Consider the following 25,960-nt stretch of genomic DNA (forward strand, 5'->3'; position numbering starts at 1 on the left):
TATGTATTTCCAACATAATTGTGAATCAAAAGTTAGGAGGAATCTAAGGACCCGTGACTGATAGGGGACCTGGAATACTAAAACATAAAGAGTTTTTTTTAACATAGAAAATTATTAACCTACTATAATTAACAGAGGATTTTATTTTGAATTTGCTATTTTATACAAACAGTTTCTTTTCTTGTTTTTGGCGACAAAAGAAAAAGTAAACCTTCAGAGAGCCCGTGTATTGCCCTCTCCCCCCCCCCTGTATTTTCATGAAATGGTTCTGTCCTGCCTCTACACCTGGCGCAGACGGTGCTCGTTAACAGATTTAGGAGTGATGGAGGAGCTAAACCTGGCTACCAAAACCGAAAAGAAACAGTAGAGGGAAAAGAAAGAGCGGCAGACTGTCACCCAGTTCTTCGCAAAGAAAGGTGGGTCACTGGGAGTGCTGGAAATTACCCTGTTTAGTCCAGAGTGAAATAGCTCCTTTAACAGCAGCCTAGCTAGCTAATGTCTTCACAGAAAATTGAGTTCACATTTTTGCTCCTCTTTTAGCTGTCATTTCATCAGTATAGCCAAACCTTAGCGGGTTATTCATATTAAATGAGTTGTCCTTGTCCGTGCTCGGTACCAGGAGCTGTTACAGATGCAGCTTCATCCTCAGCAGGCCTGTGTAACCCCCCACCCCCGATGGCCCAGCCCGACTCCCAGCTGATGGAGGAGGTGAGCAGCACTCCGTCAAATGACATTTCAGTTTGCAGTTACTGAAACTTTGGTTATGATTTTATTTCCGGTAGTGGAAGAAGTACTCAGATTTATTACTTAAGTAAAAGTAGAACTACCACTGTCTAAAAATACTCCATTCCAAGAAAAGTGTTTGGCAGCTCAGAAGTATCAGAATATTATCAGCAAAATAAACTGAAAGTATCCAAGTAAAATGTTGTCATTATGCAGACTGGCTTTTATCAAAGTATATACTTATGGATTTTAGCAGTTTCATCCTAAACAGTGGCTCTTATGCTCTTTAGTACCTGGGCCCCCTCTTTTTTCGCTTAGTGTATAATCTCAGGGTGCTGGACTTGTGAGGACTGTCGTCATCTTTATATCAGTGGCCTCTATCGCTTCCTTTGGACAGGTTATTATGCCAGCCGTGTATCGGATGAATGGTTGTGCAAATTTTATTTATATATATATATATGTGTGTGTGTGTGTGTGTGTGTGTGTTCATTTTTAAAAAAATGCAAGTACGTGTACAACACAAGTAAGTGTCAAAAATGTAGTCGACTACAAATCGACAACAAATCTTTGCAGTACAACACTGCAAAGATTTGAGTGGGTCGGCTGGGTTCTGAAGGTGTGGCTGCAGTTTTTGTGTAGGATCATAGTAGAAGTGATACTCAGCTGTGGAGGCTCTATAGAATGTTTGTGCCACAGTAACACGTGTTACTGATGTGGTTTTTCCAAAATGGAACTGCATTTACATACAAATCTTATGGGAAGGTTTGTGGGGTTTTTTTTATTATTATTTGTCGTGTAAATTCTGATTCATATATATTTACACTATATATGAATCAGAATTTGAAAAGCTCAGCTATGTAATATGTGGTGCACATATACTGAGTGACTAGTTAGGTAATATGAACTTCAAGTGCAATATTGCAAAGGTAGACTTATTTAACCCTTAGGGACTGTTTTTTGTCACATTTTACACGCTTTTCATTCTTCATTTTTCGATCATTTTCACATTTCTTAACATGAAACTGCTTTATTCGGTCTTTTAATCGGTCAGTACACTACAGGACAGTACAGTACATGATACTCCCATTCTGTGAAAGCTTCTATTTACCAAAACCATCCACAGAGCCGTTTTTCTCAGCTGTAATGTCAACTGAAGACTTCAGTCAGTTCAGTTTGCTCAGATGAGATCACTGTGACCTGTCGCACTGAGCTGCAGTCTGTGTAAAGTACTCTGATCCTTGATTACAGAGAGGAACGCTGTGAAATCACCTCTTGGAAAGATGAAAATTGATGTAGCTCCAGTTTCTTACTGCGTCTTCAATGTTTTTGTGTTGGACGAGGCACGATCCTAAAACTGTGAGCAGTCACCCCAAACCTTATCACTCAGTACAATGCCACTTATTCTTTCTGAACACCCACTTACAGCTACACCAAGGCTCCAGTCGAAGCAGGCCAGCACCATTTTCTATTAAGGCGCCCTTTATAAAGGGATTATCCGCTGTAACTAGTGAAAAAAGATCCGTTTATAATGCTTTATAGATCAGAGCTGATATGTGTAAAACATCTAAGAAATGGTCTTAAGAATAGTCATAACTCTCAATATAATGCAGGACCAAGAAAATCATACTAAACAATAAAGCAAAAGAAAAGGTCAAACACATGATGACTTAATTTACATAATAAAAAGTGAGTGAGAAGAAGTATAAACTTATTTAATCCCAATCCCCTAATGAAACATGAATGCATACACCCACATACCCAAAACCAAATATCTACAATTTTACAGTATTATTTACAGAAAGTGTGTAAGATTTAGGGGGATTTGGAGGCATCTATTGATGAAACAGCATTAAATAATTGCAAATCAAAGCATCAACAGTGTCAAATATATATCTTCTCATACTGTTTATAGATCACCAAGTACAACTTCTGTTTTCATGCGGTATGTGTGTAAAATCGCGACAGTGAACATAACTGTGTGTGTTACAGGACGCACTGGAGACATCAGCCACGGCAATGTCTCCACACACACTTGGCCTTCACCGGTCACCTTGCGTACATCTTCCCCTCTCTGCAAATATGGACTGTGTAAATTACTTTAGATGTAAAGCCAGTGACAGCTCTTGCACAATCATTGTGCTCCGTATCCTCACTTTGAGTCCTGATCTTATACAAGCTGAGATAGCCATAACCAATTTATAGAAATAAATAGGCTAAATTGTGCTCATCTATAAAACTGGCATCTGGAAATGACCTCCCAGGTTCGGGGATACCACTGATCGTCATGATCATTACGGCACAGTGTGAAACAGTCAGTGTGATCACTGTAAACTGCTGTGAGACTCTGCTGTTGCCGTGATTCACAGTAAAAATCCACTGATCAGCTTGTTAACATTCATGAGGTGCTCTGCATTGGGTGTTTATGGTTGATGGGCAGGATATGAGGCAGATTCACTTGTGGACATTTCCAAGTTGATTTTGGATTTATAAAGGGAAATTGCAGACTTGCAGGCGTGTGCATGGCTTTAGAAATCAGATTTTTTTTTTTTGCCGCACTTTTGAAAAATCATTGTTTTAGCAACAGTTTTGTCATGGAGGGGCTGATAACTATAGTGGCCAATGCAAAAAACGCGATTGGCCCTATCAAGGGCCAGTGATTGATATGAACTACTGTGGAAACATGGCGGAGCAGCATGGCAAACTCCATAAACGAGGACCTGCTCCCTATGTACATATAAACGTTTTAGTCTAAGATACTGAAAATACAACAATTTTTATTTTCAGGGATTTTGCGTAAAAAAAACGTTGATTACATTATGTTCAGTTTCTGACAATATATCCCCCTTAAATCTGATACACTGGACCTTTTAAGTGCTTTTATAACTGCATTTCTTATTAAATTAAATATGTAAAAAAAAAACAACAAACAACCACAGGGATTGATAACAACCTGGCCACCAAAAATGTGTCCTTATCAATGGCTATAACTGGTCTATAAAGCATTGGTAGCTGATTATTAACCGTTAATAAATCCACTAGTAACAACTTCCATAATCTTTATAAAGGCTGTCTTATTAGAGAGTGGTATTAAAAAAAATTTTAAAACATGCAAGACATGCAAGTGAGTGCATATAAAACTATATTTATTGACTCATTGAAAAGACTGAACATCACGGTGTATAAAGCAAATGAAGGATGCTGAAGTTGTCAGTGAATCAAGTGTAAACACAGGCGGTGAGTAGGAACAAAGCAATTAGACTGCTCAGCTCTGATGGTCTGCAGCAGCCTCAGAGCAGGACTGTGTAAATGGATGGAGTAGTTTGGCTTCATAAGACCGAACTAACGTCATAAATACTAATGACCACAGTCTCTCCAGTGAGAGCAAAAGCAATAAACACAATGCACAGAGGACACAAAACAGTTTAACAGCATCCTGGAGACTTAGTGTCCTGTTCTGTAATGGTGCATCATGCAATTACAGACCCTTAGACACCAGCATGGAATTGCAACTTGAAATCACAACTGTTATTCACTAGCACCGATTGGAAACATTAAGTATGCAGTAAAAATATCACCAATCAATTTAAAAAAAAAGACAAATTAGAGTTCACTTTGACTTAGAAACATGGCATAAAAAACTACATGAGATGCATCTAAAAATAATTATATACATACTAAACAATAAGCCATTATCTTGAACTGTTTAGTGCCAGCAAAAGATGTTACACAGAGCCTTTCACACATCTGATCAAGTCATTATAAGCTTCCACCACCAGAGGAGGTAAGGGGAAGGATGGCAGGAAGTGCAGAGGAAGCAAACAGCAGTCCCTACTGATAATCCAATAAGACTATTGTACACTGTGTAGTCTTCTTCCTCTGAAACCACAGCAAGCTGTCTGGAAGCTCTGTGGTGATATAGGTAGAGACCTCTCTTCTGGTGCTCCGAAGTATCAAGAAGTTTATTCAAATCAACTGGTCGAGACTTGCGCAAGAAATATCAAACATCCCCCCGCCCTAAGCCACAAATCTGAGCACTTTTATGAGTTTTAAATTAGTGTTCATGGTGCAAGAAATCCTCCTAGAGCCCCTTGTGCAGCAAACATGTACTGCTGGATGGAGTTTCCCAATGATCCGCGTAAGACAACAAACCCTATTAAGATTCCTTGGGTGGCTTTCTTCGAGGAACACAATTTGGCGCCATCATCTAATACTGCTAACAGTGTTCACATATGCTACACAAGGCGTGGCTAACATGTCACCCAGCCTCGATCATCACTCTCTGACAATGTGAGGAACGTGTACGTAGTGCTGTGGCTAACAGTCATCAGATTTCTGACAGTGTGACACATAAGGAGTCTGCTGACCTCTCCATAGCCATGATGAAAGTGTCCTCGTTGGAGTAGTGCTGGACGATGTTGTCATCCATGTTCACCAGGACCCTGTGAAAGACAAAACACGCTGAGGGCGTTTTCATATCAGATCCAATTGATTTGTACTGTGCCCAAGTATGATTGTCCCCCACCCCTGTCCCGTACCAGAATGCACTAGTGTAATCCACATTTGTTTATGTTGTCACTACAGTGCAGTTAAGAGCACCAGTCGCAAGATCCCGAGCACATACGATGGAGTTGATCTTCACATTGTGCCTACTGTGGTTTATATTTTGGAGACAATGTGAAAGGACCACAACCTATTAGCACCGCAGTACATTTTGGTAGCATGTAATGTGTAACTACTTGAATAAATAAGTCGTCCGTTGCCATGTTTTGGTACAGTTGTTTACCGTGATGTGTACTGTACAAGAGTAGGCATGAACTGTACTGGAAACCACATTTTCAAGTGGAATCCAGTGGGACACAGTGTTCACAATAATCAAACTAACTGGATTTTCTTGGTCAAGTGTATTTGGATCCTGGCCCGTGTCCCTGATGATTCTGGTCCTTAATTACTTTGGGGCAAAATCTCCAATAAACTAAAGCTTCCCTGAGTTGATGTGCACGTAATTTTTGTTACGCTAGCTGCTAGCATGGCTCTGTGATTGGTAATTTCTTTCTGTAGGTCGCCCCATTACTTTTGTCAAGACTGTAATGTACTGTAATGAATTCTACTGACTCTGGTGGTCCCCGCTGCGTAATTGTTGTTTTTTTGCTTTTTAGTGGAATGTCTCAACCATTTGATGATTCACTTTGAACTTTGGCCTAGTTGATTCTTTTACTTTCCCTCTGATGGCTTTGTGAGGTTGAGACTTGTGTTTTACAGTGAAATGTCTCATTATCTGTTGAACTGATTGCCATGAATTTTGTTTCATTTATTTTGCCATAAGATTGACTGAAATTAATTATACCATTCATCTACTTTGGTTTATGACCAAATACCTGTAAATTTGCCAATAACATTATCCTTATCCACAGCTGCACTTGTTGGCACATTAACATGCAAACTAGGATGGAGACCATTTTAAACACCCTGCCTGCTAAACATATACATTAGCATTTCGCTCAAAGTACCTTCATACGGTCTCACATAGACTTAGAACTCGTAGTCTCATTCCAATAGTTTGACTCACTCACCCTTTTTTGCTTTTTTGGTAAACTTTGGTCATCTTGTCAACAGGCACTGCATATTTCTCTGAGATCTGTGAAACAATGTCAAGCAACAGTGCATTTTTAACATGTTGAAGCACCATGAGGCCAAACCTGCATTATCACTGTTTAAAAAACCAATGTATCAATGACTAATCCTGTATTAGCACACTGGATGTAGCTCAAAGCATACTTCAATACTTACTGCCTCCATCAGTGCTTTCAGGGTTGGGGTGCGCAGCATCAAGGCATCAAACACTTCATCACACTCCTTCCTCACATATAGCAGAACTGATGAGATATTAAATTGTCATTCATTTAATCAAATAATACGGTTTGAGACCAGAATTTTGTAATTGTAGAAAAGTAACGTGCAAACCTTTCCTTTCCTGTTCCACCTTGGACTTCTTGGGCTGAGGTGGACAGACGTCTTCCTCAGTGACACATGACATCATTTTCACCAGGACACTTCTAACACACAGACACATGTCCATCATTAAAAGGAAAATTCTATGTGATCCCTACTTGAATGTTTCATTTCTCTAAACTACAGCAAAGTCTTGTTTCCTTTGCATGTTCTTAAAGATTTCTGATGGATAGAATTAAACAATCCCACATGTGCGTCTACCAATCTTTAACTATTTGTCTGGAGACATCCTCAAACCAGAGGCATGAAAATAACAGTATGACGCTCACCCATCTCTGTCAACCTGTTCAGTGTTGAAAGCAAACACCTGCAAATTAAGCAAAAAGTCAACATGAAACACACCACATGACTAAACAATAACTGGAATGGACATTTCCCATGTGTGTTAATGTGAGACAGTGAGACAGTGAGACAGGGCGGGGTCGCTCACCTGTCCAGCTCTCTGCAGGTTTCCAAAGTGGGCGTCAGGAATGAAGAGAACCGGCTGGGAGTCCAGGTCTACCATGGTTTTGAACAGCGTGTTATCAGACCTCTTAAAGGGAGGAGAGGTCGGCCCTGAGCTGCCATTTTTCCCTAATCCAGAGAGACAGTGAACTCAGCATCTGTTGCCAGGCAACCATTCCAAGAGCAGATTTGATATGGTTTGATTACATTTCCCTGACTGGCTTCATTGTCTTCTGCCGCACTCTTCTATTCAATTTTAGGATTTCCGGGACAGTGCTTTGTAACCTTGTTTCAGCAGATTTTAAATCAAGCTCAACAGCATTATTTCTGTGCATCAATATTTCATTATTTATCCAAACTGAAGAAGAAAAAAAATGTTTTTACCTTTCATCCTCCTCCTGAGCTGCTTCTTCTCCTCATCACGAAGCTTCCTCTCAGCGCCCTGCAAAACACACAGTTTGATGGGACAGAAAAGGCTGAATATGCTCAAAGACAGTAAAAGTTAAGAAGTAAAATCTTCCAAGTCCAAACGATTTGCTCCATCAGTACATTTAAATGATGTTAGAAAAAGTCTAATTATTGTTTAAGTCTGACTAAAATTGGACTAATACTAGATAATACTACTACTAATACTAAAATACATGCAAACATGTTAGTCCAGGCATTCTGTACATGCTGTTTGTCGCTTGCTAACTTTTCTAGTATGTGGCGTAATAGGTCAACCAGAGAAAGGTCCAATAGCAACTAGCTGAAAGGAGGTACAGTATATCATCAACTACTATGGCAAAGTCGGACATACTTCGTCAATAAATCGATTCTCCCCCAGTGCTTGTATATTGGGATAAGGACAATAGTCCAATTAAATGGGCTAATCTAACTATAACCATAGCTCCACTTAACTGTGCATGTAAACATACTGATTATTGATCAAACCAGCAGGCTGTCCTCACCTTGTCACAGAAGACCTTGATCTGAGCGAAGGCCCTGTGGATCGGCCTGCTGCTGCAGTTGTTGTAGCTGTAGGTGTCGATCTGGATTATCAGAGGCATCCCCTTCACGCCCTTTTGTGAGGAGAAGTCTGTGCTCAGACAGTTAACCGAGATAAAGACCTAAGGAAACCAAAAAAACAGGAGATGGTGTCAGTTTCTTGACTTTTCTGCCCTAAAACAAGTAGTGTGAGATGGATATCAAAACGTCGTCATAGATCAGTGGTTACCAACCATGGGGTACTTCTGCAGTTGCCAAAGGGTACATGGAAAGATTGTCGAATAGCTCAACTAATATGAAACAATTGCAAGTTTTGATTTAATTATAACAAATACTAGCAAGAAATCAAAGACGTCTACAGCTAGCTAAAAGTAGTGTACAAGTAGTTACAATAATTAGTTAAAGGGATAGTCCAGCCTCCAAATGACCATTTCTATATAATTAACACACCTGGTGTTTCCTTTAACAATTTACTTTTTCTCAGTTCCATTTTTAAGGTGGTGTACATCTTAAGAAGTAAACTAAAATTCTGACTGCTTGTATTTCTATAACCAGCATTTAACATTATTTGTACTTTTACTGTCAAAACCTAAGTACATTTAATGCCACAAAATTACTTTGGATACTTTGGTACTACAGTACTGTAAATATCCGATACTTCAAGACTTTTACTCAAGCGTGATTCTAAAAGTGACTTTGACTTCTACCAAAGACATTTTATGGTAAGAGATATGTACTTTTACTCAAGTATGGCTTTAAGCTACTTCATCCACCACTGACACAAACTAACTAGCAGCTGTAGGACCAGCAGCTCCTATGTTTAGTGGGGTAAAGTTACCTTTTTTGTCAATGGAATCTGGCTTTTATGACAGCATCAAGAAGTTCCACTGTCTGAAAGAGCTGTCTGTCTAGGAAGCACTGATCATGATAGGATTAATGAGATCTGTATTATACTGTACAAGTTAGATGAGAGTTTGTAAACTGATGTTGTCATATAGTTTTGCTGTTTTTAAACATGAACCTGTATGACTTCAATTCATCAAGAATTTTCTCTGTTTTTGGATTCTTCATTCACTGCAGGCATGCCACAAAAACAAAGTTTTCTTCACAAATTCAACGTAACATGGGTGAGTCACTGATATACAAATTGTCATTTGGGGGATGAAATATTCCTTTAAACTAGTAAAGCAACTAATGTTTGTAGGGGGATGTCCATGAAGACACATAAAGTCACTTTAGGTACAGATAAAACAAAAAAAAACTCATAACTTAAAGTAATATCTCATCATCATCTTTATCTTAATGAGGAAAACCCACTTGCTTGTCCTCCGTTAGTTTTATAGCCAGTGTGGCTAAGATGATGAGTCAGAATTGATGAGGATTCGAGATGTGTTCCCTGGTGAATCTCTTTCTGACTCAAATGCAGTGCCGTGATGAGTTAGAGGGCCACAGGGTCATGAGTCATGACAACAGCGTCAGTTTACAAGCCAGAGGCAACACTCAGCCATGCAAATGTGTCCCACCTCCTCTCAGCGCTCCTTACGTTAAATGTTTTATATAGAGACAAATAAGCTGCTAATCTGTGAGAACACACTTGTGAATTAAACTGATTCATAGGAAAACATTTTTGCGAACTAAAATACTGAATTACAGGTGTTTTATTATTATCGCAAACCCATTTCCGCTGCAGCTTTTAGAAATGCAAGGCTTCACTCCAAACTCCCTCTTCTACCAGAGATAAATAATGTAGCAGAGCAGCCCTGCTGATCTACTGAATCTTTAAACGCTTGTGAGAGAAAAAAAGAATTCCTAAAATCTCAACTAAATCGCAGTACAGTCCTGAACCATGAAGTTTACACTGTGAACTACTTGCGCTTATCTTCACACATTAAGCTACATGAAGGAACAGGATTTCCGTGATTAGCGATGATGCCTAACCATCTAAAGCAACATAACCTCCTGCTGAATTTTCCAGTTAAACCGGTCAGACAGCCTGAGCAACAGGTCGGCAGAGACGGATAACGGTAGAGATTCCTCACCGTGGCTCAACAGCAGTTTTCCCACTACGCAGCATCAACAGCATCGTGCCTGAACCTGCAGAGGTGAGGGCTGATTGCTGGAAAGGCCTGGAGCACAAATGAGCCTCCTACACACCTCCACAAATTCACACCTCCACAGACCCAAGCCATTTCAATTTCTCCATAAGCACCGGACGTGTTGCTGCTAGCATCTGTGTGTGTGTGTGTGTGTGTGTGTGTGTGTGTGTGTGTGTGTGTGTGTGTGTGTGTGTGTGTGTGTGTGTGTGTGTGTGTGTGTGTGTGTGTGTGTGTGTGACGCTTTTTGGTTTTTGCACGTACTGCTTGTGTGAGCTTTCAGATACCTTCCTAAAAAGAAATAAGTTCAGGAGGGCACCCATAAGTGGCTGTTTAGTGCCATCCACAAACCAGGAACAAACAAACAAACAAAAAAGCAGTCATGCTGCAGGAAGCGCCTCATCTCCCCTACCGACACATTTCACACTCCATTACAATGAGGATGATGACTGTTGCTAGGCAACAGCAGAGCCATGCCAAAACAAAAAGCAAAACTGATCATTTTACACCAAAAATACCAATTTTGTGTGTCACCCTGTCACAGCCTGATTGGACATCCAATTTTATTTGGAAACCACATTTTTTTGGTGGCACAAAACACAGGGGAAGAGACAGGAGAGTGGTGACCCGGGAGCCCAAATATTTCCTCACAATAACAGAGGGGTTCTTTCTCAGCCTCTTCCACCTGATTTCCATGCAACTCATTGACCAGAAGAAATCTTGTTGTTGTACATTTGTGCAAACTAGGTATAGGCACGAGTACTCCAGTGCTTGTTTGGACATCAGTATTTGTTCAACATATAGAATACTCACTGCTGCCCAGCCCACATGTGAAAATGACTTTTCACATTTTTTTTTTGCTATTTAAAATGAGTAAAATATTATTTTTATGGAGAGCTTGTGCAGTGAATTGCTTCTCTCAGAGCCTCCTTGCCCTGCTGTCCATCTCTCTCTTTCTCTCTCTTTTTATTAAGAGGTTACTGCTGCAGGAGTGTGACCTCCGCACTGGAGAACTGTTGGTGAGGGTCCGCCTGCATGCGCACACACAGCGACAGGGCTTACTGTTGGTGTCACACGGCTAATGTTACCTTACGATGAATAATGGGTTTAACAACAGAGTCAAGCTACTTTGGTAATAGTTATTTGGGGCTTTTAAACCGCTTGGTGTTGGATGTTGGTCACAGATACTGTGTTAGCTCGTGCTTATCGTGCAGACAGTAATCTAAATAGGAGGGTAGTGGCTTGGAGACGGTCCTAAGCGCTGCATCTAACCAAGGCTATATATTGTTCATGGCACTGACAGAAAGTTTGCAGATTTTTCTCATGCTAGCTTTTAATTTGTGGTTTATTAGTCTAATTGTAGTCTGGTTGTTCAATAAATGAATTTCGAATTTCTCATTGTCAGCTAATTTACATTTGGATTCTTAATTTAATTTTTTTTTTTTCTTTGTGAGTAGTCCAGTACTCAGATATGGAAGCTACCTAAAATGCCCATCCCTACTGCAAATCACAGATATGTCAAATTTGTACATTATGATTCGATTGAAATGCTTGGTTCAACATGATAACACGATCAAAGTGACAATGTTTAGCAGATTATAATTACCATGTTTAATATTTCAGGTTACCATTTAGCATGCAAACATTTGCTTATGAGCACTGAGCACAAAGTCCAGGAGAGGGTGATTGGAGAGTCATGAGTTTTGCAGGGATTTAGTCATAAGCAAGTATTGGATAAAATTAATGTTGATCTGATATTGACATTGGATGGAATGTCTCCTTGGTTGTTTATCTTTTGAAACGTTTGCACCAAATTCTAGGTTACGCCATCCAAAAGTCATCCGGAAATTTTACTCAAAATCAAATCATTTACCATAGACTGTATATAAAGATGGAAAAAATGACAGCTTCCCAAAAGGCCAAAACATCTCGCCACCCGGTGGCTGGTAGCAGTACCACTGGTCATAAATCCAGCCCCCTTTATGTTAGTGAATGGGACATAGACCAAACTAAAAACTAAAGTACATGTCCAATTAATTTTCCCAAAGATGGTTACGATAATTTTCAAGATTCAGAAGACATTATTGTCCATCATATTTTGATGGAAAAGTGCCTTTGGTTACGGGCTCAAACAACATGGAAAAAAAAAGCATTCATACCCATGAGACTCACATAAAATCACATAACAGTTTTTGATGGTTCTTGTCAGCCTGATGTGCGTTTGACTCTTCATTTTGCTGATTAGTATGACTTTTCTTACTTTTTTAATGCTATTAAAAGGAGATTTGACATTGCAACTAACAGCTATGTTTGTCAATGGATGGGCTCGCCATAAGTGGTGCTGCTCGTGATTGGTCGGATGGGTGTATGCGCGGGAACTTAATACAGAGGCGATCTCTCTTGCAAAGACTCTGGTTCCAAATTACATCAACAGCACAATATGTCAGTTTCTTTATCCGCAATATTTTAGCTTGAAGAAGTGGAGATGTGTCATCCATCTTTTTATATAGTCGCTGGTGTTCTCCTGGCAGAGAGGGTCTATCAAAAGATGCTATCAACGTGTATTATGAGAAGCGTAGGCTCAAGGGTTTTGCAACTTGCCTTCATATGAAAGACAGTGAGTCAAGATCTCTCCATAATGACCAGTACTGATTAAAGATGAAACAGCAAGCTGTAACATTTAGTGGTTTAAATCTGGAAAATGTGTGTGAACATGGTTGTACATTTCTTTAACTGCTGACGATGATAGCTGAAGGGACATCTGAGATTGCCTTCCATTTACACATGGTCTGCGGCACATCCTCAAAATACTGCTACATTACTGTGGTCAGGTGAGCAACAAATACGTAGAAAAAGCCTTTAGTGATTGAACAGCGCTTGGTGCTGTACCATGTGAACACAATGAAAACAATTAGGGTGGAATGAAGGTTTATGCCAAACAGTAAATATTTATGCACAAACCCACAAAGCTGCAATTACCTCTCCTACAATGAGGCTGTTTGTAGATTCCTCATTATGTTTGAGCTGAATGGGAGCCACAGTCTCCTGAGCCCAAAACACCCCGAGGGTGGGCTGCTGCTATGTGTGTGTGTGTGCATGTGTATGTGCCTGTCTAGATGTTGTTTGCCATTTGTGCTTATGCAACTGACCACCTTTACAAAGGTGAAATCTGAGTTTCAGGCCTTGCTTGTCTACAATTTAAAAAAAAGTATACAATAGAAAGCTAAGAGATGCATCCTGTGTCATTGAGGACAAAGAGGGTTTGGAGTGGATGGAGGGGCCCGGGGAATGCTCCACAATTCTGTGGTTTCATGGAGCACTGTTTCCCACAGGTGGCGAACATAAAGAGAGAAAAATATGACAAAACTTATTTGCTAACTGCCTGCCTGTGTGTTAAAGTGAAGGTATGAGAATAAATAGTGAAAGCTGCTTCATTTGACTCTTTTCGCTTGTGCATCGATCATTTCTTGATTTAACAAGGTTCCCCCTATTGTTTTGTTGTTGTTATTTTTTACCTTAGCAGCTTCGCTGACATCCCATGTGAAAGTGACAGCGTTGTAGGCGATTTCCTCCACGTTTCCGATCGTGCTGAAACTCTCCTTGTAGTCGGCTGCATGCAAAGTGAGGAGAAAATTTTGAGTGGGTGCTGAACTTTGTTGTCAGCCCTAATTTTAACATTAAAGGGGTCTTTAAAAATGGAGCACAAGCAACAAAATAATGCAACAGTGTGAAAATTCTGCCTTAAACAAGTTAAAGTCCTGCAGCTAAAACGTTTAAAATTACATTACAGAGTTGTGATCATTTTGAAGCCCTTTCTTTCAGTTGTTTTTTTTGTTTTTGTTTTTGTTTTTGTTTTGTTTTTTTTACAAATTTCTTGCTAATTTGTGAGTTATTTATTTTGAAGTTGCTCATTGCCTTCTTCCCATGTTTGTCAAAGAAATTTACTTGCAGAGGGTTAACAAGGGGTCTCAAGGGAAAACGTTATCAGCCACTGGTTCAATTTCTAAGTCATCCATTTGCGCTCGTTTTGAACTTTATCTTAAATACAGAATCCTATCTATATCATATTCTTCCACATTTTCAGCCATGAAACAGATCTGCCAATAAATCAAGTTCCAAACTTGTATAAATTCCGATAAAGCCATTGTTACCTTGTAAAACAGTCAACCTCTCATCGCATGGGCTTATTTCCACCCGCCTACATTAGGTTAAAGATTTTACCATGGTACTGGCATAAACTTGCCATAGACAAAACCACCACAGTGTCTAACATCTCTGCCTCATTCCATTCAACCACATGTTGAGGCCTGTCTCTGGCTGATCGTACAGGATATGGCTTTCGTCCAGGCCCCCACCTATCTCTCCTGTTAACGTCTATGCAAATGCAGACGCATTGGCTGCCTATTCCCAGTGCTCTTGTGGGAATTGAGGATTGACAGTTATTCAAATTGTGTCGTGTTTCACCTCCCGGACGTGTGACGGGATCCTCCTGGAGGCTCCTGCAGGTTTGCCACCTGCTTACTTTGTTTTTACCTCTGCGGTTTTGTGGAGCTTGAGTGTCAAAATATCAAAGTATGATACTCGATACCAAAGTGTGCGTGCCATTTTTGTATTTGGGCCTAATCTCCAGCTGTTCCACCTAAAAACCGCATCTAGCCATGAATGTTGGTATTCATCTTACCGATGTCCAGGACTCTTTGTTTAGCAGTGTGCTGGCGGGAGTGCCAGTATTTCCAATTCTTCAGCTGCTCGTCTCGGCACTTGTCTTCTCCAAAGACAACCATGATAACACTCTGAAGTGGAAGCAAAGACATAAAGGAAAAAATACAGTATAATCACACCTAAACAATAAAAATCAATCAAAAACAGATTTTTCTATGTGTAACAAGATGTCAGGCTACCCGACCATATGCTAAATGTATAAGCCTCTACCTCTGTGTGTCCTCTCCATGAACTATCTCCCCTCCCTCACCTGCACAATACTGTCCCGTTGCAGCTCAGAGCCTCTCATGGTGCATTGCTCATTACTGGACGGACCCCCTTCAGGCCCGTGTGATGGCGTCGACCCACTCACCCGCACTTTGTCTCTGGGCTGATGTAAGGACGAATTGAAGTCGGCCTTTGACAGCGTCAGAGCGTAGAACTGGCCCCTGTTCAGGTAAGCCATTGGTCCTTCTCCCTGCCGCGGCCGCAACGACATGTTGGCCTCCAGACAGTACTGGAAGCTGTCACTGTAGGAACATAAGCATGTGTGTGAAAAAAACACATTTTGTAAGTAACATTTAAACAAATAGTGTCAACATTTTGATAAATAAGGATACAAAAATTGTTTTTTAAAATTTGTTTTCTTGCTAGGCTAAGTATCTTAATGGGGGAAAGTGTGTTTTTACATTGCAAATGTACACAATACTACATTAATTCAAACCCTAGTGTTATTTAACGTATTTGGCGTAAGTAAATTTCAGATTGGTATTTTATTTATTTATTTATTTATTTATTTTATTTCAACTTCTTAACAATTAAGTTCTCATTTTCTCTGAGTTTCTTTCTTTACAAGTAGTTCTCAGATCCACTGTTTTCACATCAGACGTGCTGATCTTTTATATAGTCAGTTTTACAGAACTTTTTCTATTTTAAAGATATTTAATATATATATATATATATTATGTCTGTTAATTATTGGTGAACACACATAGCTGTCTGAAATATAAATGTTAGATGGGGTACTTTTGCAAGGGCTCAGGGGTTTTTGCATTCATCTGTGCATTTTCTGATGTTATTGTAACTTCAGAAAATGCACCGATGGTATGCAAAAAAATGCTTTTTTATATCATGAACTAAAGAACTAAACATGAGAAAAAGGCTGTTGCAGCAAGAAGTGATTTTCATGGCCTAGCCGGGTCTTTTTTAAACAAATCTATATATTTGTGACCCAAGTTAAGAGAGCTTTTGTTCATCATCTTAAGTGGGAATTAATGGGCCCTGGGGCTGAGAGCCACAGCTGTCTGGGGAAGTCATAAAATACTGGGAGACAGGCTTGGTTTTGGTTTTAACGTGTGATATGTCTACAAATATTGGAAACCTTTAAAACCAGAAAAACACTTGTGCATTAGAACATCCTGCAAACACATAATTATTACACTCTGTATGTTAAATGTTTTGAACATTTGAATTTGAACCATTTACCATGGCAGGCTGCAATGGAATTCATCCACTTCTGCAGAGGGACGTCTGTGGTACATCTGCTCAGGAGAAATAATACTGAGTTTAATGCATGAAACTGCCACTAATTGAAAAAAACAATCCTATAACATGCATCCCATGAATCCTTAAAAAGTCCTAAAGGGCATTGATCTAATTAATCTGATAATAATGCCTTAATTGGTATTAAAATAATTTTAAATAATCTTACAAAAGTCTTAAAATTCTCTGACATTGGAGGTAGGATTTTATTAATTGTTTTTTTCTGACGTTACATTGTAAAATCTCAAAATATTGGCAAGATCTATTTTTGGTTAAATAGTTTCATAAATTCATCTTCTTAAACTCGTCATGATGAGAATCCAGGTTGCTGAATATCACATGCAGGGTGAGAAACACAAAATCACCAAGAAAACCTTACTATAAATGCCATTTATTTCCTACTTCTGTTGGTAAATTAATAGATAAGTCTTCCATGTATTCTGCTCCAAAAATTGTCAACAACTTTTTCACTGGACAAGAACGTCACGTTTTATGTTACAATAAACATTTGGGCAAAATAAAACTGTCCCTCAGTTTTGGTTATTAGAAATTTTGTGGTAAACTTAAGTCCCAGTGGCATTAAAAAAGCCTCAAAAAGTCTTACGCATTACTTGACTTAAGCTGCGCGAACCCTGTGTAAATGTGATCCTGGTTTAAAAAAAATGGACATAATCTCCACCTCATTCCCCCAAGGCTCACCTCCTCTTCTGCAGCGTCCTCATATGTGCTGTCGGGGGTGCTTCTCCGTTCTTCTTTCAGGTACCCAGCACGGGACAAATCATAGTAGCTCTGCTCGTAAAGCATTCTTATCTGATCTCTGGGTTCCCCTCGGTAGGAACCTCGAGAACAGGACACTCCCATGGACGTCTGTCCCTCTGTCTTGACCAGAGCCAGAGCCGCTCCACCTCCACCTTTCCCGTCTCCTCCTCTGGTGTTCCCTGTGAGACATGAAGCTCCATACTTGGAGCCCTGATGTTCTGTGGTGGTGCTGTTGTTTAGGGAGAGGTTTACAGGCATAGATCTGAGAGCCTGAAGATGGTGATCTAGTATCTCCAGGCTCCCGCAGTTTTCAGGCCCAGCAGCAGAGGGGTCTATGGGTTTAACACCGCTGGAGGAGCGTCTCCTCTCCCTAGGAACCTTAAAAGGGTCAAAGCAAATACAAAAACATTATCTACAACAAATCAGTTACTAAGTGGGTCTACCGGGCACACATCTAGGGGCCCACAGTGTAAGGGGGGCCCTCAGCTGCAAAATTTCACTCTAATAATCACGCACTGACCAGGAAGAGATTCTAAGTAACAACAAACAGGTGATAAAGAACTGCAAAGAAACACAAAACGACAACACGACACAAAACTACCCCAAAAGAGACTCAAAATTACTCCAATGACACACAAAATTACCCCAGTGAGACAGAAAATTACCCTGAAGGGTTACAAAATTCTTTGCATAGACACAAAACAACCAAAACAGACACTAAATTACCTCAGAGAGACATAAAATTACCTTAAAGAGAAGAAGATTCTAAACTAACTTTAAGAGAGACAAAATGAACTTAAAGACATATAATTACTTCAAAGAGACACAAAACCACAAATAAAACAATGACACAAACTGACTTAACAACTATTAAGTGAGGCACGCGGGGGGGGGGGCTTTTGTATTTCAGTGCCCAGGGGCCCACTTTCTGAAATCAAATTTTGTGCACCTTGTAGTAGTCGTACAGCAGTCCCAGTGCTGCTGCACTGTCTTCATCTCCATTTATGCTCATCATGGCCTTAGTGGCAGCCGTCAGTGGGTTCTCCAGGTAGCTCCTCCACGCCTCATCCTCGCTGCTGAACACTCTGCGAGAGGGCATCAGCGCTTCATTTGGTACCACCACCACCAGCCTTTTACTGAGAGAACAACGGGACAGTGGGAAGAGACAAGAAGCCATGTTGTTACTGCAAAAGCCAATCTGTCATCAACAGAAAGTATGTCTGCCAAGCCACCAAGTCTGCCCCAGGCTGTTTCTCACCAAACTTCAATCTAATTGCCTGCTCCGTGTGAGGCGTGTTTATTTAAGGTCACCTCTTTATATCAGATTTAAATAGTAAAAAGATTGACTGATTAAGCTCTAGAAATGTCAAGTTGACATGAAAATTATTTCTAAATATGTCATTTAAGAAACATCATTCAGAGAGGCTGGCAAGCACAAGTTATACAGTACGTAACATTAACCAAGTAAAAAGCAAGAATTAAAGTATGGCAACATTTACCCTAAACCCTACCTCAGTACATTACAATAAATTATATTACCTTTTTATTAATTTGGTCATTTCTGCAGTGCCTAGGATGCATTAAAGTTTTTTAATTAAATCTTTTGCACCTCTATTTGATTTATAAACATTTTAAAAAAAAAAAAAAAACAGTTCCATTTGAAATAGATGTTAAAGGCATTAACTAGAAAGTGTTTTGTTTTGTTTTATTAAATGAGAGAGGTCCTGCTGCCTTGTGTGCAAAGAACAAAGAGACATACGATATCTAAAACATGTTAAGTAAGCTCATTGTAAAAATTGTAATAATACTGACAGTTATTACCCACAACGTTAATGACTTTCTCTTACCTGTCCAGGTCCATGTTGCCTCCAGGACTCTCTGGCGTTGTGTAGGACTTGCTTGAGAAACTGGACTTTCTAGTTGGTGCAGGTAAGTTTCTGTGGGAGAAAACCAGGCGCGCGAGAGGCTACCTCTATTTAACCTCTCAGTGAAAACAACCAATAAAACAACCGCTGTAACCTTGCGTAGTAAAATAAACTCGAATGTCTATAGTGTCGGGTAAAATTTAAGCATAAAATGACAAAATGTATAGGGTAAAATTCCTTGGACGGGCCAAGTTTGTGTCCTGTTTGGAGAAGTTGGCAAATTAAGAGATGGGCACTGCAGCATCTGAAGAGGCAGAATAAACACGGAAGCGAAAGTTGGCTTGCTGATTGGATAGATGTTTCTACAGGTGGCACAGTCGTGTTCTTATTGGTGCATAAGGGGGAGGGGCGTGGTCTTATATTAGGGATGGTTGACACGCCGATATCCAAGTTCAGTTTCTGTCTGACACTGATGTATTTTGTATGTATTTTTTTAAAGTTTATTGTTGCCACTCTGTCAACTGTTCTGTCACTTGTAGTGAAAGACAACATCCTCTTTCTCAGTTAAGCACATTTTAAGCTATTATGTGAGAAGTTTGACTAAACATGGCAGATTAATCAGAGGTAAGGGACTGTTCATTATTTACCAGAAAAGGGGTTGACTGTTGCGCGTTGTTTGGTGGGTTTTATTGTTTTTTTTGCCTTTCTAAAGCTATAAATATTTTTCCTTGAGCCTCCTGAGTGACTTGAGTAAAATGCACGACGCTTTCCCCAACAAACTTAGCCTTTGATGTTGGAAAGTTAAAAATTGACAATGAAATCCTTGACCTAAAAAACGGTTATTGTTTTTTTTACTTAAATTGTTCATATTTGGCTCAAGTTTAAACAAGTGTTTAACTTAAACTGTTTTTTGTTTGTTTTGGGTGCAAAATTTCAAAAGACGCACGTAGAATTGGCTGATTTTAATGAAATATTACTGCTTTAGCTTTTCTTTTTTTTTCACTAAAACTTTATTTTAAAGATATAGAATAAATTGATTTTAATAAAATTTCACTGTTTTAGAATATTTTTTTTTTTCACTAAAACTATTTTAAACAAGACTTGTAGAATAAAGACATTTGATAAAATATCACTATCTTAAGCTCAGACTTGGTTATGTTTGCTTCTGCTAGAAGCATTCAGCCCACATAATGTGTTCAAGGCAAATCCAAAGATTATTTCTGTTTTCTCTGTTTCTGGCAGTGATAAATGGTGTAATATTGGTGATTAAAACAAAGTCTTCCAAAATCAGGTTTGGAAGCCATTTTTTCTGTAAAAATTGGCAATAAAACAAACACAAAGTATAACCATTTAAAGTTGTATATCCCATCCCCTAAGCTAGTGTAAAAGTACATAAGCCCCTCCTTAATGCATAAAAATTATTTGACACGCCTCCCCCGTTTTGCACCCCTCCCTCGCATAATAAACAGTCCCTAATGTGATTTTACTAATAGAAACCCGCCCCCACAGCCATTGATTTGAGCATGAGATGAAATGTATGATTATAGCCTACCACACAGTGAACATTAGAATAATACCCATAGTTTAAAGATGTGTGTCGTATTCTAATACGCCAGAGACATTATGCTGTCTTTATCTTTATTATATTGTACAGGTGGGAGGAAAGTACAGTGGTTGGTCTGAGTAAACTCGGCCCTATTTTTGTCTGTACCGTGACATCTTGTGGTAGGCATTTCATTTCGCACCATGCAGACAGAAAATCAAGCAGTCATCCCAACATGTGGTTTACTATACGCGTTATTTTTAGAGATGTGTTTTTATTGGTAAAATGCGTCTTAACGCTCAGAAACTTTAGTACATTTGTAATGTTTTTTTTTAAATAATTATTTTATTTACTGTGGCCTTGAAGCGTTTCCTGATGCAACATAGGACTGCAACATAGGACACAAGTGATGCTGACTTCAAGTGTTGTTAGAAATGTCTCAATCCCATCATTATCCCTGCAATACGGGTTACAAAGCATCGCGAGACATCATGCGAGACACACGCTTCAGTCGGGACCACTGACAGCACTTGAAGGCAGCACAGAGCGGGGAACGAGCATGCGCAGAAGCGAACAGTGAGGACAAACCACCAAAAGCAGCGGAGGGTCCACTGAACTTAACATAGCGTTGATTGAATTTTATTTTGGTGGCTATCTTCAATAGTACATTATTTTTGAACTGGTAAGGGATTTACAAAATGTTTATTCTGACTCTTAATGCCTAATATCTATTCACATTTCGATTTTCTGTATGTGTTCTAACCTAGCGTTAGCAACCGGCTAACAGAATGCTCGCCTCTCTAGAGAAGCAGGCAATTAAATGTATGGCTTATTTATTCTTTATATGGACGATGATGAAAGATGTGGGTTTCATGTACCTATGACGACTGTCTTCCGTAGTATACCTCTGCAACTGTCGTTGCTCGGTGGCTAGCTAAAGTTGTCTATAACGGTTGTGCTAAACCAGTCTTCACCGGTCTTCACTGATAGCGGTAGCATCAGTTAGCGTGCATGGCGTGGCCTGACCTCACATCACCCACAGTGCTCATGACTGGATGACATTTTTAATGGAAAGGGTTGCCTTGTAAATTAACAAAGTTTCAGGCAACGAGAGTAATCGGCACTTCTTTCCAACACACACTATTTTTAGACTGTTGATTGACCCTAATGTATTGATTGAATGTCAGTCCCTCCAACATCAATATCCGTCGAAAACAAACCCATACCACTGACCTAGTTTTAGCATTCTGTCTGTAATAACTGTCTATCTGCAGTCTGATTTTCTTTGGGGAAATTTCCAAGTTAATTGCCTTATTCCTGTGACCCAAAAAACGGCAATTAACCTAGTTTTAATAAATGTTTCACAGCCACTGCTGTCTTGCACACTTTGAAGTTTATTGATCCACTTGACAGCTGTCCTTAAATTGTTAATCATAAAGATTGCTTCATCTGAAGCATCAATGGGTCTAATCAGGGTCCCCACTGATCCTTAAAAAGTCTTAAAAGGTACAATACATTATAATACAGGTATAATATATAAATACATTAATTTAAAAATAAGGCCTTAATTGGCATTGAAATGTGTTAAATCAATCTTTCAAAAGTCTAAATAATGCTCAGACATTGGAGGTGGGATTTTGGTTCATCTTTTTTTCTGACATTGCTTTGAAAAAGCTCAAAATATGAGTAACATCAAAAATACTTCAGAGAATGCCTCTTGCATTAACACCACTAAAGAGTCATGTTTTAACTGTAACTGTTTGAAAAATAAAATGAAATTTAACCTAACCGTAAGTAATTAATGTTGTTAAATGTTTATTTTCTTTGATATCGGCTACTGTAGTATTGGTCTTAAATTTCTTTCCAAAAAGAAAAATCCCACTCGCTCAACATTGGGTGTAAGTGCTTTCAGTGTCCAGTTGGTGGTTTTACAGTCCCTCTATCTTAACATTTTCCCTTCCATTTCCTTTTCTGAAGTTTTTGTTTGCACGCCAGGTTTTATAATCTCTCGGTTTATGGCTCATCACCTTTTTCATGGTGTTGTTCCTGTATAATTTCTTCAGGTCTAGCATCAGATATGGCCCGTGGGCACCAGAAGATCCAGTCCCAGCAGAAGAATGCCAAAAAGCAGGCAGACATCAAGAAGAGCAAAGGCCATGACCAGAAGGCAGCAGCAAAGGCTGCTTTAGTATACACATGCACTGTGTGTCGGGTATGTGCTTAGGCGGGAAACAACATAAATTATTCCGTATGAGCTCGGTATTACTTAACCGTGAAGTAAGGATGGAAATTAATGGAGATGAGTACTGAGATATATTGTTCTTAGCAGTTAGTAGTGTAGGTGTGATTCAGGTAAGGCTGGTACCTGATCATGTTACTTTTACTTATTGCTTTAGCCCTGTAGTGAATAACCACACTTCCAAACTCACCACTTTCAATGAACCATAGCAAATCTGCAGTCCCTGCTTGTGACATCTTTTGGGGGCATAACCAATTCTTAGATTTGCTCTTTTAGACCGTAGTGTTAAGTGTTTAAAGGCCTTCACAGCACTTCGATTGAGAAGGCTCTGTCCAATTTTTTATCTTTCTGTAACCGTCTGATGGTTACGCAGTAATCAGTAATGGTTGAGATTCACATTACAGGTATGAAAATGGGCAGAACTCAAAGTGTTGAAGTCTTTGCTCATACCTTGTTTTCTGACCTCCATCGTTGTTTGTGCTCTGTTGGTATTTTGTTGCCACCTATGCAACAGCTGGGACAGATATGAGCTGATATGCAAACTCTAGCTTTACCTCCGCTCTACACGCACTCATCAAGAAAGGACAGCTTGCTACAAATGGACGTAAAAACACCCATAAACATAGTATGTCTGCATATTGACGTGTGCTCCTCCACCATTCATTTTAATTGTCAGTGAGAAAAACAGTAACAGCAAGGCTTTGCTGGATGCCTCATTTATTATTGCCATTTTTATTGCTGTGCTTCATTTATATTGTCTCTTACAATGTGTGTTTTCTCATTTTTTCCTCTTTCTTTCCCACACCTTTTCAGACACAAATGCCCGACCCGAAGACCTTTAAGCAGCACTTTGAAAGCAAACATCCAAAGTCCCCGATGCCCCCGGAGTTGGTCGGTGTGGAGGCATAATAGATTCACCTCTCTTTCAGTAAGACCTTTTGTGGCTGATTTCAGGACAGGCTTCTACATTTTGCAATGAGTTAGATAAATGATCAGTCCAACTTCAGTTATTCCCCCAATGCTGCTTAATTTAGATAAATGAGTGTTTTATGCAGGGCAGTTACTGGCCTGCATGCCCATGGTCTTTTTGCTAATTTGAATTTTTTTACAAAAATATCCTCGCTTACCAGACTTGAAGACACTGCAGAAAGCTACCCTCTCTTGGCTTGTGCCAAAATGTATATGTTTTATCTCTTGATTGTATGCAATATTTCTACCTGATCATTTCAAAATGTTATGCTCACAAGACTAGCTTGTCCATGGGCTCTACTACCATCACACCATCTCAGGGCTCCCTCACTGTCAGGACAAGCTTTGAATTTAGAAGAAAATGTGAATTTGGCACTGGCTCAGCTGAACAAAGTCATAATACTGAGATGATAATTGGAAGTCATCTGCATCTTAATCCAATGTACTGTGAAATCCATTATGGATTTTTGACTGAAATTAATTTGTAATGTGTTTATAAATATGGCTTACTCAGATGGATTTTGGAGTTCATAGTGTGCTTGGAAAGACGCTTATTCAAAACCACTAATACTTTTTTTTTTTTTTAGTAGATTCAGTTTTACTTCCAGTCTACTGATTTTTTTTTTTTAATTTCATCGAGAGTCTGTACTTACTTTTTTGATATAAAGATTATATTTAACACATTGTGATACATGAAATTTGTTTAGTTCATGTTGACTGTAACTTTCTTATGTGAAGCAGAGAAGTAAAAGTTGACCAGAGAGGGCACTGTCTGTCTACTCATAGCAAACACTTTCATGACGCAACCTCCTCAACTCGTATGACTGCATAACACATTTCTAATATCTTCTTCCTTGTTAGAAGTGCTCTGTTGAGTAAGGGTGGGTGAAGATACAAGTTTGCACTGGTTGTTCGACATGAAAACACAAAATCTACTCCTGTCCTCCCACTTTGTCACTGTAACAAGTCTATGGCATAATGGTGTGCACCACTGTAGTATTTGCTCATGATTTAGCTCATCACTATTATATTTTTGCAATGTAACCTGTCATCTCAAGGCCATATGTGTAAACAAACCCAAGTGCAGTCTCACGCTGTTTCATGTTATCATGACGGTGCAAGGTATTTTGACTCTGAACCTACGTTGAAAGTCCACATTACACTGTAAGTTAGCTTTTTATATTAGTTTATTTTTCCTAGCATGCTAACAGACAGAGATTTAATTTATAAAAAGGAACTATTTTCAATACATGTAGACCTACTGTTCATTAACCACTGACATCGTATCACTGTGCTAAAGTCTGGACTGACTACCAGGCATGTTTTTACTTTTGTAATAATCATATCTTTGTCCAAACAATGTTATGTATACCCTTTTAATAAAGGTGTCACTTTTATATGAACTATTTTTAAGTTGTTTTTATTATCATGTATTAATGTGTGATTAAATGTTTGCGTCAAGTTGTTTTGAGCCTCTACCTACTGTAAGGTTTATTCGTCAAACGCTTATTCAGACTACACGGGTAGAGACTAATGTGTACTGTAGTTATAATGTTTAACAGTTTGAATAATTATCATATTACAGCGAACACGTGCACTGTCCATAAACGATGGGGTGAAGCAATGAAAGTGAGAATTAATCTATGAGAAAAGCACACTCATCTACCTCTGCTCTTTAGTGTTATTGTTGGTGCTGTAGACCACATAAATCATAACTTTATTAGCTTATCAGGTTACACCCTGGTGTGAGAATAAGACTTGTTTTGTTGCTCATCTGCAAAGTGTAAATAAAATCAATTGTATTCTTAAGAACGAGAAATGTAGCATGGAGGTAATAATGGATCACTGTGTCAGTGGGAATGTTGCAAGACCTGGGGCCTCATGTACAAAGACTTGCGTGGATTTCCTACTGAAACATGGCGTACGCTCAAATCCAGAAAACGTCGTACGCACAAAAAAATCCTGATGTATGAATCTGGGCGCACGCATGAATCCAAGCACATTCCCTTTGTACATCCCAATCAGCGTGGAATTGAGCGCACATGTTGGAGTACCCGACCACTCCCTGTCCACGCCCCCATTTAAA

The 25,960-nt window shown here is 39.3% G+C and overlaps 2 protein-coding genes and 1 long non-coding RNA gene across 5 annotated transcripts; 2 read left to right on the plus strand and 1 right to left on the minus strand.

Moving 5' to 3' along the window:
- The first annotated feature begins 330 nt into the window (after nt 1-330).
- Nucleotides 331-15,326, plus strand: LOC121946149. The gene is made up of 3 exons (XR_006105996.1): nt 331-416; nt 620-708; nt 15,253-15,326. It is a non-coding gene; the product is annotated as an uncharacterized LOC121946149 (long non-coding RNA).
- Nucleotides 3,850-19,431, minus strand: LOC121946148 (grainyhead-like protein 2 homolog). 3 transcript variants are annotated; one of them, XM_042490598.1, is made up of 15 exons: nt 19,106-19,431; nt 18,208-18,394; nt 17,199-17,636; nt 16,443-16,498; nt 15,331-15,487; nt 14,938-15,049; nt 13,772-13,866; nt 8,127-8,285; nt 7,561-7,618; nt 7,163-7,305; nt 7,002-7,039; nt 6,685-6,776; nt 6,511-6,596; nt 6,294-6,358; nt 3,850-5,162 (listed from the first exon to the last, which is right to left on the minus strand). In XM_042490598.1, the coding sequence occupies exons 1-15, from the start codon at nt 19,117-19,119 to the stop codon at nt 5,048-5,050; spliced, it is 1,815 nt and encodes a 604-aa protein (XP_042346532.1). In that variant the 5' UTR covers nt 19,120-19,431; the 3' UTR covers nt 3,850-5,047. The 3 variants fall into 3 exon arrangements, with proteins under 3 accessions (XP_042346532.1, XP_042346531.1, XP_042346530.1); XM_042490597.1 differs by having other exon boundaries at nt 6,685-6,773; nt 15,229-15,487; XM_042490596.1 differs by having other exon boundaries at nt 15,229-15,487.
- Nucleotides 19,432-21,208: 1,777 nt separating this feature from the next.
- LOC121946326 (zinc finger protein 706) lies at nt 21,209-25,271 on the plus strand. Its single transcript, XM_042490845.1, has 3 exons — nt 21,209-21,348; nt 22,730-22,878; nt 23,719-25,271. The coding sequence occupies exons 2-3, from the start codon at nt 22,744-22,746 to the stop codon at nt 23,812-23,814; spliced, it is 231 nt and encodes a 76-aa protein (XP_042346779.1). The 5' UTR covers nt 21,209-21,348; nt 22,730-22,743; the 3' UTR covers nt 23,815-25,271.
- The last annotated feature ends 689 nt before the right edge of the window (nt 25,272-25,960 follow it).

Source organism: Plectropomus leopardus, chromosome 7 (genome assembly GCF_008729295.1).
Source record: "Plectropomus leopardus isolate mb chromosome 7, YSFRI_Pleo_2.0, whole genome shotgun sequence".
NCBI lineage: Eukaryota > Metazoa > Chordata > Actinopteri > Perciformes > Serranidae > Plectropomus > Plectropomus leopardus.

Excerpts from the sequence above, each read along its gene's own strand:
- LOC121946148 (XM_042490596.1), bottom strand. Across the intron at positions 17,637-18,207 it reads TGCTGTACGACTACTACAAG|GTTCCTAGGGAGAGGAGACG; the intron begins GTGCACAAAATT and ends GACCCTTTTAAG. Across the intron at positions 15,488-16,442 it reads TTCCATTGCAGCCTGCCATG|TGACAGCTTCCAGTACTGTC; the intron begins GTAAATGGTTCA and ends ATGTTCCTACAG.
- LOC121946326 (XM_042490845.1), top strand. The coding sequence starts at position 22,744 with ATGGCCCGTGGGCACCAGAAGATCCAGTCCCAGCAGAAGAATGCCAAA. Across the intron at positions 22,879-23,718 it reads ACACATGCACTGTGTGTCGG|ACACAAATGCCCGACCCGAA; the intron begins GTATGTGCTTAG and ends ACACCTTTTCAG.